Genomic DNA, 14,624 nt, shown 5'->3' with positions numbered 1-14,624 from the left:
TAAGCTAATCATGCTAATGCTAACACTGAAACAGTTTTTATTGCTCTTGCACCTCGGGATTGTTATAATCACTCATGATTATCATTCTTTTTCTTTCTCAGTCCATTCTCTTTTCCTCCTCCTCCCTCCCTCCCACACTTTCTTTATCTTTCCTCTTTCTTTCTGTCTTTCTTTCTTTCTTTCTTTCTTTCTTTCTTTCTTTCTTTCTTTTTGTGTCCTTTTTTCTCTTGCTCTCCAGGATTGTCATCCGAATTCTCTCTATCCATTTATTTCCCTTTCCCGATCCTTCTTTCTTACCTTCTCTTGCTTTATCTGTCTGTCTGTCATTTTTGTAGTCATTTTCCTTAATCTCTCTTTCTGTCCAGGTGTCTTTCACATCCTGTCTTCCTCTTGCTGTTTTCTGATCTCTCTCTCTCTCTCTCTCTCTCTCTCAGACCCGTACGTGAAGGCATCCCTGGTGTGTGATGGACGCAGGTTGAAGAAGAGGAAGACGTCCATTAAGAAGAACACTCTGAACCCCACCTATAACGAGGCTCTGGTGTTCGACATCCCTAACGAGAACATCGAGAGCGTCTCGCTCATCATCGCCGTCATGGATTACGACTGGTACGACCTTCCCGTTAGCCTCGCTCGTCCTTGATGGGGGAGGGGTTTTGTGGTGTTTACTTTTCCTGCTAGAGTCGAGTTAGAAATGAGACGAGGATGTGAAGTTAAAACCATTGAGGTGGAGAAACGATCCTAAGCTGTGTCTGGACTAATCCTAGGACTAGCAGAAAGACGTACGTTAACGTGGAACTCTCTAACTAGCTACGAGCTACTTCACCGAACACAGCAGCATGGAGCTAGTTTGTGTAGTGACGTGAAGGTAAACTTTACTACACAACGTTACAACAATGTCTGCTGTGATCCTAAAGACTCCACGTTACACAGCGTGAAAGTATTGAATGAGGTGAATTTGTTAAATGAACGATGATTAGCTGGTTAGAGAAACGAGTGTAGCGTCTCGTCAGAGAAGGTTTAGCATCTCAGACTCTAATGCTACACACATTAATCTCACTGACTGGAATGTGAACAAGGGCAGCGGTGACAAATGTTAGCATTAGCTTTAGTCTGAGTCTAAAGTAAACCTGCAGCCTGAGGGGAAGGTGTTAGACTCCTGAGAATAGGCATGACGTCATTAAACGTGAATAATTAGTGGTTAATAATTCACCATATAAACACCTCAGGAATTTGTTTCTATTCAATTCAGAAGTGTTAGAGTGTTGACTAGTTGAGTGTTGAGTATTTTAGTGTTGGGCATTTAGTGTTTGAGTGTTTAGTGTTTGAGTGTTTAGTGTTTGAGTGTTTGAGCGTTTAGTGTTGAGTATTTGACTGTCAAGCGTTTGAGTATTTGAGGGTTGAGGATTTGAGTGTAGTGTTTAGTGTTTGAGTGTAGAGTGTTTGAGTCTTTGAGTGTTGTGTTTGAGTGTTTAGTGTTTGAGTGTGGACTGTCGAGCGTTTAAGTATTTGAGGGTTGAGTATTTGAGTGTAGTGTTTGAGCGTTTAGTGTTTAAGTGTTTAGTGTTTGAGAGTTTGAGTGTTTAGTGTATGAGTGTTTAGTGTTTGAGAGCTTGAGTGTTTGAGTGTTTAGTGTATGAGTGTTTAGTGTTTGAGAGTTTGAGTGTTTAGTGTTTGAGTGTTTGAGTGTTTAGTGTATGAGTGTTTAGTGTTTGAGAGTTTGAGTGTTTAGTGTTTTAGTGTTTAGTGTTTGAGTGTTTAGTGTTTGAAAGTTTGAGTGTTTAGTGTTTGAGAGCTTGAGCGTTTAGTGTATGAGTGTTTAGTGTTTGAGAGTTTGAGTGTTTGAGCGTTTAGTGTTGAGTATTTAGTGTTTGAGTGTTTGAGCGTTTAGTGTTGAGTATTTGACTGTCGAGCGTTTAAGTATTTGAGGGTTGAGTATTTGAGTGTAGTGTTTGAGTGTTTGAGCGTTTAGTGTTTAAGTGTTTAGTGTTTGAGAGTTTGAGTGTTTAGTGTATGAGTGTTTAGTGTATGAGTGTTTAGTGTTTGAGAGTTTGAGTGTTTAGTGTTTGAGTGTTTGAGTGTTTGAGTGTTTAGTGTATGAGTGTTTAGTGTATGAGTGTTTAGTGTTTGAGAGTTTGAGTGTTTAGTGTTTGAGAGCTTGACCGTTAAGTGTATGAGTGTTTAGTGTTTGAGAGTTTAGTGTTTGAGTGTTTAGTGTATGAGTGTTTAGTGTTTGAGAGTTTGAGTGTTTAGTGTTTGAGTGTTTAGTGTATGAGTGTTTAGTGTTTGAGAGTTTGAGTGTTTAGTGTTTGAGAGCTTGAGCGTTTAGTGTATGAGTGTTTAGTGTTTGAGAGTTTGAGTGTTTAGTGTATGAGTGTTTAGTGTTTGAGAGTTTGAGTGTTTAGTGTTTGAGAGCTTGAGCGTTTAGTGTATGAGTGTTTAGTGTTTGAGAGTTTGAGTGTTTAGTGTTTGAGAGCTTGAGCGTTTAGTGTATGAGTGTTTAGTGTTTGAGAGTTTGAGTGTTTAGTGTATGAGTGTTTAGTGTTTGAGAGTTTGAGTGTTTAGTGTTTGAGAGCTTGAGCGTTTAGTGTATGAGTGTTTAGTGTTTGAGAGTTTGAGTGTTTAGTGTATGAGTGTTTAGTGTTTGAGAGTTTGAGTGTTTAGTGTATGAGTGTTTAGTGTTTGAGAGTTTGAGTGTTTAGTGTTTGAGAGCTTGAGCGTTTAGTGTATGAGTGTTTAGTGTTTGAGAGTTTGAGTGTTTAGTGTATGAGTGTTTAGTGTTTGAGAGTTTGAGTGTTTAGTGTATGAGTGTTTAGTGTTTGAGAGTTTGAGTGTTTAGTGTTTGAGAGCTTGAGCGTTTAGTGTATGAGTGTTTAGTGTTTGAGAGTTTGAGTGTTTAGTGTATGAGTGTTTAGTGTTTGAGAGTTTGAGTGTTTAGTGTATGAGTGTTGAGTATTTGAGTGTTTAGTGTTTGAGCGTTTAGTGTATGAGCGTTTAGTGTTTGAGCATTTAGTGTATGAGTGTTTAGTGTTTGAGAGTTTGAGTGTTTAGTGTATGAGTGTTGAGTATTTGAGTGTTTAGTGTTTGAGCGTTTAGTGTATGAGCGTTTAGTGTTTGAGCATTTAGTGTATGAGTGTTTAGTATTTGAGTGTTTAGTGTTTGAGCATTTAGTGTATGAGTGTTTAGTATTTGAGTGTTTAGTATATGAGTGTTTAGTGTTTGAGCATTTAGTGTATGAGTGTTTAGTATATGAGTGTTTAGTGTATGAGCGTTTAGTGTTTGAGCGTTTTGTGTATGAGTGTTTAGTGTTTGAGTGTTTCGTGTTTGAGAGTTTGAGTGTTTCATGTTTGAGCGTTTGAGTGTGTAGTGTTGAGTATTTTAGTGTTGAGTGTTTAGTGTTTAGTTTTTGAGTATTTGAGTGTTGTGTTTGAGCATTTAGTGTATGGATGTTTAGTGTTTGAGCGTTTGAGTGTGTACTGTTGAGTATTTGAGTGTTGAGTATTTGAGGGTTGGGTATTTGAGTGTAGAGTGTTTAGTATTTGAGTATTTGAGTGTTGTGTTTGAGTGTTGAGTATTTAGTGTTTGAGTGTTTAGTGTTTGAGTGTTTGAGTATTTGAGTATTTGAGTGTTGTGTTTGAGTGTTGAGTATTTAGTGTTTGAGTGTTTAGTGTTTGAGTGTTTGAGCGTTTAGTGTTGAGTATTTGACTGTCAAGCATTTGAGTATTTGAGGGTTGAGTATTTGAGTGTAGTGTTTAGTGTTTTAGTGTTTAGGTTTTGAGTGTTTGCGTATTTGACTGTTGAATATTTGCATAGTGAGTATTTTTAGTGTTTGCTCGTCATGACAGCAGGCTGTGTTGGTGTTGGTTGCTGTTTAGAATTCCTCTGGCATTGGTGTGTGTGTGTTAGCACTCTGTTGAACACGTGACCCTGTGCTCCGTTGTGTCCCGTTCACCCCGCTGAACGTCTGTGCTGTTTTGCATAAAGACACACAGCTCATGAATAAACATAAATTATGCAAACACTAATGGCCGTAATGTCTGTGGGGCGACATGCCAGTGTTTCCCACAGACCAGAGGGATAGTGTGTGTGTGTGTGTGTGTGTGTGTGTGTGTGTGTGTGTGTATGTTTCATAGCTAACACTGCAACATCCCAGTGCTTCATGTCAGTTGATGTATTAATTGGCACAAGTTCCTATCTGCTGTGACATAAGTGAGAACAGGGTCTAACATCTTTCCTGGACGTTCCTCAGCAATCAGTGTAACTGGAAATGGATAAAAAGTCTCAGGTGACCTCGATGTGCTGTAGGAACTTGGTGTCACTTGCAGGATCGTTTACAGATGCAGGATTTTGCTGTGTGCACTTGCTTCTGTCAGAAATCAGATCCCTCCTCTGATATTCTCCAGACATCTCCACAATGCCGTCTCTCAGCTCCGGCACTCGTCCTCGTGTCCTCATTAATCCCACAGATTTCTCCGATAAAGGGCTTTTAGACTTAACGCACAGATTCGACTCAGACGTTCAGGCGCTCGGATCTGCTGCGTTCAGCTTACACCTGCTCAGATAAAGGAGCAGACGGAGCTAGACTCCAGCGTGACACCGGTCTGAAAGGTGGCTGCAGGAATCACACCTGGTTCCACTCGTTCCGTCCAATCGTCTCAGGCTTCAGCAGATGATGCGATGTTTCGGTGCTCCTGAGGGTCTCCTGTGGATAGGGTCACCACCGTCCCATGAAATACGGAATCGTCCCGTATTCACAGGCAAAATGACGTCCCGTATCAAATCAATACGGGACGCGATTTGTCCCGTATGTTACACAGGTCCACATTATACAGCATCCCATGCACATCACCCCACCCGCATTGTGTGGAGATGCGTCCTATTCTGCCCCTGATTGGGTTATACTCGTTGCCATCGTTGGTTTGATTGGTTTGTTTTAGGGTCACGGGCCGTGAATCACGGCCAATCAGAGTCAGAAGAGGGCGGGACGCCGCCTCGCCGGGTCTTTTGACAGAGTCAGAGTGACAGAAAATCCATAGGAAACGATGGCATCTCCAGATACCCCCCTCCCCCCCACCGTCCAGCTCTGAAAGTTTCATACATCCACTGATGTTATTATGTTCATGATGTTCATGGAAGATCTTTTGCAAGTTTGCAAGTTATAATTACGAAGTTATGGATCTGTTCATTGAATAATAAGTTAATAAAATATGGTTCACGTCTTACAAGTTCCTCCAAAAGCTTATTTTTGTGTTCCCACTCACACTTTGTTGGCGTATATTTATTATCGTCGTAGCCGTGTATTCAATATGACCACTTAAGTTGTGACAGTGAGACTGAGTGCATCTGTTCACACTGATTATAATAAGATATCTTATTATAATGTCCATTGGTATCGATCTTAATATTTTTATGAATATATGTTTTAAGTTATGATATGTATTGAAGGCGGCAACCCTACCTGTGGGATAAAAACATGCGACCATGCTGGGCCTAGAGCTTAGCGGTCGATGTAACTGTTGTGAAGTATGAAACCTGCTTAAGGTTCCACTTAAAACTAATATCTTTATTTACCGAAAAATCGAGATCTTTAATCGTAATGGTGAGGGAAATCGATGAGTCACGTGAGGGTTGTTCTGAGGTCCGTCTGTAGACCACACGTCTGTACGTGGTACACGTGCTTTGTTCTCATGCACAGCTTTGACCGTTATCTGTATAAACGGAGGTTGTGATCGATAAAGTACTTAACGTTATTTTATCGTTAACACAGAAAAAAATTTAGCCTTAGCATGTAGCTACCTACTATCATGTGTGCTGATAATATATCATATTGTAGTAAAGTAAAAGTGTATTAAACATTAGTGTATTATCCAATGCGCTAACAGTAGCCCCGCCCCCAGCCCCACCCCCATCCCCTGACACAAGCGGTTCTTAAGTCTAGACCAGAAACGTTTTGGTGCTACTTAAGAACCACTTTTCCTGGTTCAGAGCCGGTGCTTTGGCTGGTTCTAAATTAGGCTCCAAACCTGCACTCAAACTGCCTCTGGGGTAAAGGGGCATTAGTGTCTCACACCTGAGACACACCTTTCTTTTAGGCAAAACTCCGCCCACTCTCGAATTAATGTTGTTATATCTGATTTATTCAGTTTCATCATTAAAATCTGACTCTATTCCCCGAACCCTGAACACCTCAGTCAGCGTTTCTCACTAAGCAGCCTTCATGCTGCTTTCACTCAGGTCCCAGAACACGGTTCGTCTCATGTGAGTGAAAACGATGGAATCCTGTTAAGCGCCGTGAGATTATTTTTAGACTCACATAATCTCGTTACGAACATAACAACTTTACAGCTCAGGGAAGTGAAATTCTCTTTCTACACTCTGAGAAGGAAAAAAAAAGAAAAAGGTCAGAACCGAAGCAGCGTTTGTCGCGGAGACGTCGTAGCTTTAGCGTTTGTTTATTACGTAAGAATGTCGGTGTGGATCCGGTTAATGTCCTTAAGAGATAACGACGTTCCTGCAATTAAGGCGAAAGGAAGAAGAAGAAAGGAACCGAAAGAGTTTAATGTTGGTCCAAATTCAATCACACCGTCTGCACCGATCACGGCACGGATCTGCCTCGTCAAAATGTCCACGTCGTCATGTGTCCTTGATGTCTGAAATGATACAAGGACACATGGGAGGCCGGAGTCTAGATGGAGGGATGTTTGTCCTCTGACTGAAATGTGTGATTGAGATGAAACTAATCATGTAGCTGATGGTGATCCATCTTTCTGTCTGTAACTAAGGGACTGGGAGACTTCTCTCTGTCCTCTGGGAAGGATTTTCACACCCATCATTTAGCCATAAGACAGATTTTGTTTGTTCTCTGGCACTTGCCTCGTTCTCACGTCTTTCCTGGTGTCTTTCCGTCTCTCATCGTATGTATGATTTAGCCATTGCGATGTCCATCTTTGTCCCTCGTCCTAACGCACTCCGTGGCTCTGTGTACCTTCTGTCTCTCTCAGTATCGGCCATAACGAGGTGATCGGGATGTGCCGCGTGGGCAGCGACGCTGAAGGTCCTGGCAGAGAACACTGGACGGCCATGTTGTCCAACCCCCGTAAACCCATCGAGCATTGGCACCAGCTGGTGGAGGTATCTATCGCCTGTCCACTTGTCCCTCGGTTTGATCCCATATCTCCATGGCACCATAATGTTCTGTTATAAATATTGTGTTCTGTTTGGTTTGGTCAGGAAAAATCCATTAACACCTACGTGACGAAGAGCGCAGCAGCTTCGCCGAAACCACACATAGTGGTGGACAGTCCTCACTCCGACTAAACACACGGGTATGAACACACACACACACACACACACACACACACACACACACACATTCGTAAGGCATCTTTCCAGACTGTAGATCCTGTGGCTCCAGGAACCTTCTAAACCTCCTGCAAGAGAGCAACCACGAGCTTGACATCATGGAAATCCTAGGATCCTCTGTTTGACCTTTTCTACATTAAAAAGGTCAGCTACGGTTCCACCAGCACCTTGGAGCACAGTGGGTGCTGGAGCTCGAACCTGACCTTCTAATTAACAACCCAAAACCGTAAACAGTAGAGAGATAAGAGCATCATTCCAGCATGAAGAACCAGGAACATTCTCAGAGGTGTTGAAGACCTGCCCTGGTGAGAAGGTCTGAGGTTCTGGAGATGGACAGTTTGGATTTGATTCCTAGAGATCCACTGGACTGTTAGTTCTGATTCTTCAGCAGAATCCAGAATGAGGAGATGAGAGGAGAAGAACTGACAGATGGCGTGAGGTCAAAAGAGGCAGGTAGAGTCACTGAAGGTTTGCCTGCAAACATCTTCAGCTTGTTTGAAGCTCTGAGGAGTTCTGAAGGATATTCAGGGTGTTATTCTGTTCCTCATGGAAAGAGAAGTGCAGGATCTCAGAGCAGGAAAGTTCTCACCAGTCTTCTCAGACGAGTGTTGGATGGTCTGTGATGTTCACCTGCTGCTCGCAATCTTTCTGTCCTTTAATTACCTCCTTTCTCTCTCTCAAGCCATTGATCTTCTTACTCCCCTGTTCTCCTCTATACCTCCTTTCTCTATGCTTCTTTGTCTCTATCCATTTCTTTCCTTTGCTTCACTTCCTGTTTTCTCTTCCTTCCTGTTTATTCTTCATTCTCTCTTTCATTTTTTCTTATTTTCCCCATCTAGTTTCACACACTCTCTTTCTCCATCTTTCCTTTCTTTCATCTTTCATTTTTCCTGTCTTTCTCTCCCAGTGTATCCTTCTAAACCTCATTTCTCTATCCTTGTCTCTCTACTCACTTCTTCTTTCTCCTTTTTTCCCTCCTTTTTCTTAACTCTCCAGTCTTTTTCTTTATCCCTCCATCACTTATCTTTTTCATTTCTCTTTCTTCCTTTTTTTTTTATTTTCTCTTATTTTGTTATCACCCTTTCTTCCTCCTTTCTATCCTCTCTCTCTCTCTCTCTCCGCCTACGTTTCATTCCTTTCGACGTCACTGTTTTTTTCGTTCATTTGTCTTTCTCTTCTGTTTCTCTCCTCAGGTCTGCGTTGTCGTTGCTCCGGACGTTTCATCTTTTCCTCTCATCTGTGAATAAATCTCTCCATCCGGCAAAAAGAAGCGGAAAACAGACGCCGCAACAAAACCGTCACAACACACACGCCGAGTAGTCTAGAGACCCCACCCCAACACACACACACACACACACACACACACACACACACACAGGAGCAGGTAGACACACCTCGGAGGAAGGCGTGGTACAGCAGGTGTGACTTTCCACACGTTGGTTTCTTCAGGGGAAAAAAAAAAAACGATGCACATTCCCGAATCCAGAGATCTGATAATCGACAAAATATCTTTATTTAGTTATTTAAAGCTGAGCCTGAGTGAAAAAATAACAGATTTATAAAAGACGTCTTAGATGTAATTTCACATGGACCATTAGGGTGTGTGTGTGTGTGTGTGTGTGTGTGTGTGTGTGTGTGTGTGTGTGTTTAGGCTGTAGTAAATCACTAGAGTCAGATTTCACAGGGATGGAATAAAATATCTCTGGAGAGCAGGACTGCTTCAGTCTGGCGTCGGGAGGACGGAAATGGAGGACGGACCGGTGGACCGAACACTTACCGCGCGTCCTCCGAACGCGTCCTCCTCCCTCGTGCTCTGAGAACGACGACGAGCTTTTTATTTTTCTATCCATCCATCCAGCCATCCATCCAACCGTCGGTTTCGTTGATCTATGTGAGTTTTCATAGGACGGACTGCGCTCCGAGCGATGGCGGGGAGGTGGAGGGTGGGTGGGACGATTCTTTGAGGGGGGGGGGATAAAATAAAGAAATCAATAAAACTTAACCGTGCGGCGAAACTTTCCGGAGGAACTGATGATCGAAGCGATTAAAAGGAGGACCCTGAACGGGACGGAGAGCACTTTAGCGATGGACCAGCGCCCTTTTTTTTGGGAGAAAAGGATTTTGCCATAGTGTTTTATTTTTGTATCATTCCTTCATTTTTGACACGCCCGCATTTCCTCGGAGAGACGCTCGCTCGCTCGCACGCGTCCGCGATCCTTTTACGTCCGTGTTCGTTGTACGAAGTGTTGGACTCCTTGGAGTTTGTTTCCTGCTTGCGTGTACGCCCGTGCGTCTGTTCTGTCCGTCACCGTGCTCCGTGTATGACGTGTGTTCTGGCGCCTGACCTCTAATCCTTTACTCCTCGAGCCTCTGTCCTCTGTAGCCCCGCCCACTGGCACTAGCTCCTCCCACAGCAGCTCTTGTTAAAGCGAAACGTGTCTTCTGTCCTGTGTCTTAGAGGATCGGTTTCTTTGTGCTCTCTGTGTCTGAAGCTGGCGGCTACGAGGAAAAGGAGAAGAACAAAATGTGATTCTTTCGTTTTGAACTCTTTTTCATGAGGTTTCTTTTTGCCTGAGTGTGTTGTTTTGTGTCTGAATGTTTTCTTAAGTAGAGCTGGGCGATAAATCCGAACTGTCCCTGATGTCTTTCTGTCCGTTTTGTTCTCCGTGTGCTTCATGAAGAACAGGTTCCTTTGTCAGCTGCTTTACCAGTAGCCAATCAGAACGAAGGTGCAGCAACCAGTGAAAACAGAGAGAAGGCGGGGCTTAACATCATACACATCATTTTTTCTAGTGCTCTTTCTCTATCTATCTATCTATCTATCTATCTATCTATCTATCTATCTATCTATCTATCTATCTATCTAACCCTAACCCTAACTTCTGATTATTCCTTCCATTTTATCATTTCTCTGTTTGTTCTTTTCCCTCTCACTCTTTTTCTCTCTCTGCCTTTTCTTCCTCCTTCATTCTTCCCCTTTCCTTCCATTCCATCTTCCCGTGGTTTATCAAATCTAATAGATTTTTTTTTTCATATCGTCCAGCTCTATTTTTTTTACGAACACAAGACAGGGACAGACGGGGACTTTCTTTCTTTCTTTCTTTCTTTCTTTCTTTCTTTCTTTCTTTCTTTCTTTATGTGAGTTTGATTGTTTGTGTGTTTGTGTGTGTGTGTGTGTGTGTGTGTGTGTGTGTGTGTGTGTGTGTGATTGAGGTACCTCCTCTCCACCCCCTCCCCCTCTCCATCCCTCCTTCTCTCTCTCTCTCTCTGACCGTGTTCCAGATGCAGGTTTAATATCTGATTGACGTTCCTGCTGTAAGTTATGAACATTGTTAGAGGTTCTTAAAGGAGAGCCATGAGGTCATGACCTCACTAACAACATGCAGCAGCCTACCGAGACATATCATCATCATCATCACCATCATCATCGTCACCATCATCATCGTCACCATCATCATTATCACCATCGTCATCATCACCATCGTCATCATCACCATCATCATCACCATCGTCATCATCACATCATCATCATCACCATCGTCATCATCACCATCATCATCGTCACCTTCATCATCATCACCATCATCATCATCATCATCATCAAAGGACAAATCTAAAACCCACATCTTCTGTCTCTCACTCTTTCTTTTCTCTTAGTTCTGTTTTCCTCCTTCTCCTTCGTCAGCACAGGAATGTTACAGAAGGTCTGCTATCTTTTCATGGGGTTATGACCCCCCCTTTCTCTCTCTCTCTCTCTCTCTCTCTCTCTCTCTCTCTCTCTCACACACACACACACACACACACGTCTTTTATTATCTCTTTCTTTTTTCCTTCTTTATTCATATAGTATATGTGTCTGTCCTCTGTCTCTCATTTCATGTTTCTATCTATCTATCTATCTATCTATCTATCTATCTATCTATCTATCTATCTATCTCTTGTTGCAGTCTCTCTTTCTCCCTTCTGTCTCTGTATTTTCTCTTTCTCTCATCGCACCCCCCCCCTCTCTGATATATTGCAGTTATTAATCTTCCCAGCTTTCTGACCTCACCTCACTCCTGTGTTGAACTTCATCCCTTCATCGCCCTCTGTCTCTCTCCGTCTCTGTCTCTGTCTCTGTCTGGTCTCGTCCCTCTCTGAGTCAGTAGAGTCGTGTTTGACCCGGCGGGGGGTCCGTGGTGTTTGCATGCCTATATTATCATGGATGATGTCAAACTCAATGCAATGATAAATTACTGAAATTAAATGAAATAAGAGATGCTGAAAAAGAAGAAACGACGATGAACTCAGCACTTAGCGCCGCTCCGTCGGTCCCGAGCCGATCGGCCCGCAGAGTGACGGTGTGTAAACTGTTTCTCTTTCCGATCGCTGTTTCTGTTCGTTTGTCTCTTTTCTTTTAGAAATGTTTTACTTTTTTATGAGTTTCGATATAAAGAGGAGATTTTAAGAAAATGCAACGTTATCAGGGCAAAAAAAAAAAGAGAATATAACATCAACATGATGCGGATGATGATGATGATGATGATGATGATGATGATGATTTGACAGTGGTCAAAAATAAAAGATATGTACCAATCCCTCTGTGTGTGTGTGTGTGTGTGTGTGTGTGTGTGTGTGTGTGTGTGTGTGTGTGTGTGTGTGAATTAAAAAGTAAATTAAAAAAGGGAAAGAAAATAAACCATTCACTTGTTAATAATAAATAAATTATACTTCCTTCCATCTTTTTTTCCTGGTAAAAAGGAAAAGTGAAGAATTGGTCATTATGGTTCTCTAAATATGGGCGTGTGGGTGGAGCTAAAACAGTGCTGATCACTGATTGGTCAAACACAATGTTAACATTCGTTCTTACGACTTTCTCTTTTAAAACAGTAACAGGTCTGTGTACATTTTTGGGTAATTAACATTTCATTTTATAAACAAAAAAAATTATTTTCATTTTAAAATCCATAAACAAGAAAGTAAATAATAAATATCTTTTAATTATGTGAGGTAGCTTTCAAAAATGAGGCTTGATTTTATTTCCTTGTTTATGGAGGATGTGGTAGCTCAGTGGTTAAGGTGTTGGGCTACTGATAGGAAGGGCATAAGTTCAAATCCCAGGTCCACCAAACTGCCACTACCGGGCCCCTGAGCAAGGCCCTCAATTGGAACTGAAAGTGACGTGATGTACGGCTAAGTACGGTGACCCATACTCAGAACTTGTTATCTGCATTTAACCCATCCGCAGTGAACACACACACACACCGTGAACACACACCCGGAGCAGTGGGCAGCCATTTATGCTGCGGCAGTTGGGGGGTTTGGTGCCTTGCTCAAGTGCACCTCAGTCGTGTCTGGTCAGAGATTTGAACCCACAACCTTAGGGTTAGGAGACAGACTCTCTAACCATTAGGCCACGACTTCCCGTATTTTTTATTTTTTTTCTTCTTTAAAGAAGGTGTAAAAGTAAAACATGGAGCACTGTGTAGTTTCGTCACTCACAGATATTTCCAGCACAACATTATCCGATATTTCTCCATATCCACATGACAGTCTTTCCCAGATAACCTCTGAAGACGAGACTTGTTTTGTCATCTCCAAAATCCTGTCTGATCAACGCTCTAAAGCCATAAACTCTCATCATCGGTCGGATTTCATTATTCCTCGATATTAAAGTCACTTTATCTGTCGAAATCACCGAGTCAGGAGGCAGGTTCTAATCCTTTATAAGGAGAACATTTCGATACGAACTCGGATCACTTTATAATGACTTCCTCTGTAAGGAATGAAATAAATGAGTAGAAATCGTTTCATTATGGATCACAGACATTTAAATCAAATCGACTTCAGTAAAATTAACTGAACTTTATTGGGACTATAGAAATGGCCATGAACTGATTTATGGGAAAAAATTGACTTAGTACTAGGGATGTATCGATACCACTTATTCTCTTCTGAGCCGATACCGATACCAGAGTTTGCCCGTATCGGCCGATACCGATACCGATCCGAATTTCTACGACTCGCTTAGTTATTAAGATTTATTTGTTTCTCGCAAAGAAATACAAAAATGCCCACATTACTGGATGAAAAATGTATTAAACTGTAAACCTCACACCCAAATGAGTGACATGTTGAACGTGCCGAGGTAAACGGGAAAGGACGCCTGATAAACCTGTCTGTCTGTCGCAGACGGTGTGTAAAACATCTCGGGTCACGGGGAGCCTGTGCCTATCTCAGGCGTCATCGGCCATCGAGGCAGGATACACCCTGGACGGAGTGCCAACCCATCACAGGGCACACACACACACTCTCATTCACTTACACACACTCACACACTACGGACAATTTTCCAGAGATGCCAAACAACCTACCATGCATGTCTTTGGACCGGGGGAGGAAACCGGAGTACCCGGAGGAAACCCCCGAGGCACGGGGAGAACATGCAAACTCCACACACACGAGGCGGAGGCGGGAATCGAACCCCCAACCCTGGATGTGTGAGGCAAATGTGCTAACCACTAAGCCACCGTGCCCCCCCGTGTGCAACATATTTCCTATAAAATGTATTATATTTATTTTTATTAATGCAAGTTAATATATAAATGTATTTTTCTTATAAGTTTAAGCGATAGTCTGTGATGTTTGCTGTTCATTAATCAACCACCACGGACACGCGGATCGGAAGCAAATAAAAAGTAGGCGTGTCCTGTCCCACCCACATATAACGGTTCCGACGCCCATGGATTTCAGGAAGCAGCAGCGTGGTCAATGCTGTAGGTAAAACACGGAATGGAGTTTGATTTATTAGGACATTCCTCAAGCGGAATGGATTCGACTGACGGCGCTCTGAAAAGTAATAAAAAAGACGTTATGCGCTGAATAGAGACGGTAAAAGTGGGTGGGTCCAATATTATTGGTCTTAAAAAGTGGGTGTGTCCAATATTATTGGTCTTAAAAAGTGGGTGTGTCCTGTCCCACCCACATACAATGGTTCCGACACCCACGACGACAGGTTTGGATCGGTCACGCACCACCCATTAAATTATAAATTCTAAATAAACGTGTGTTCGTTCGAATGAGCGTCTGATTGTCTTTTTTCATTTTATTTACTAAACGATCATTTTAATGAGCAAAAAGTAGCTACATGCATCATAAACACAGTCACCTTGATTTTCTTTTCTTTTTTTGTTACAGTAAGTTTGACTTTTCTTCCAGGCAAAAGATAAATAAGGGCGAGTCCCAAATGAGCTCCTGTACAGTTTAATAGTGTAGAACCTGGATCC

At 42.3% G+C, this 14,624-nt stretch overlaps 1 protein-coding gene across 3 annotated transcripts in view; it reads left to right on the top strand.

Moving 5' to 3' along the window:
* The window catches only part of syt3 (synaptotagmin III), a 52,122-nt gene extending 40,959 nt beyond the window's left edge, over positions 1 to 11,163 (top strand). For 2 of the 3 annotated variants that reach the window (XM_027145495.2, XM_047800980.1), the window contains exons 9-12: positions 435 to 606; positions 6,999 to 7,128; positions 7,228 to 7,322; positions 8,553 to 11,163. In XM_027145495.2, the coding sequence (XP_027001296.1) occupies positions 435 to 606; positions 6,999 to 7,128; positions 7,228 to 7,314 (389 nt within the window). In that variant the 3' untranslated portion in view covers positions 7,315 to 7,322; positions 8,553 to 11,163. The other variant, XM_027145496.2, reaches the window with a different exon arrangement.
* Positions 11,164 to 14,624: the final 3,461 nt, after the last annotated feature.

The sequence above is a fragment of the Tachysurus fulvidraco genome, chromosome 15, assembly GCF_022655615.1.
Source record: "Tachysurus fulvidraco isolate hzauxx_2018 chromosome 15, HZAU_PFXX_2.0, whole genome shotgun sequence".
In the NCBI taxonomy this organism is placed as follows: domain Eukaryota; kingdom Metazoa; phylum Chordata; class Actinopteri; order Siluriformes; family Bagridae; genus Tachysurus; species Tachysurus fulvidraco.
Note: the sequence above shows the minus strand (reverse complement) of the source record. Positions and strands in the feature narration are given on the sequence as shown.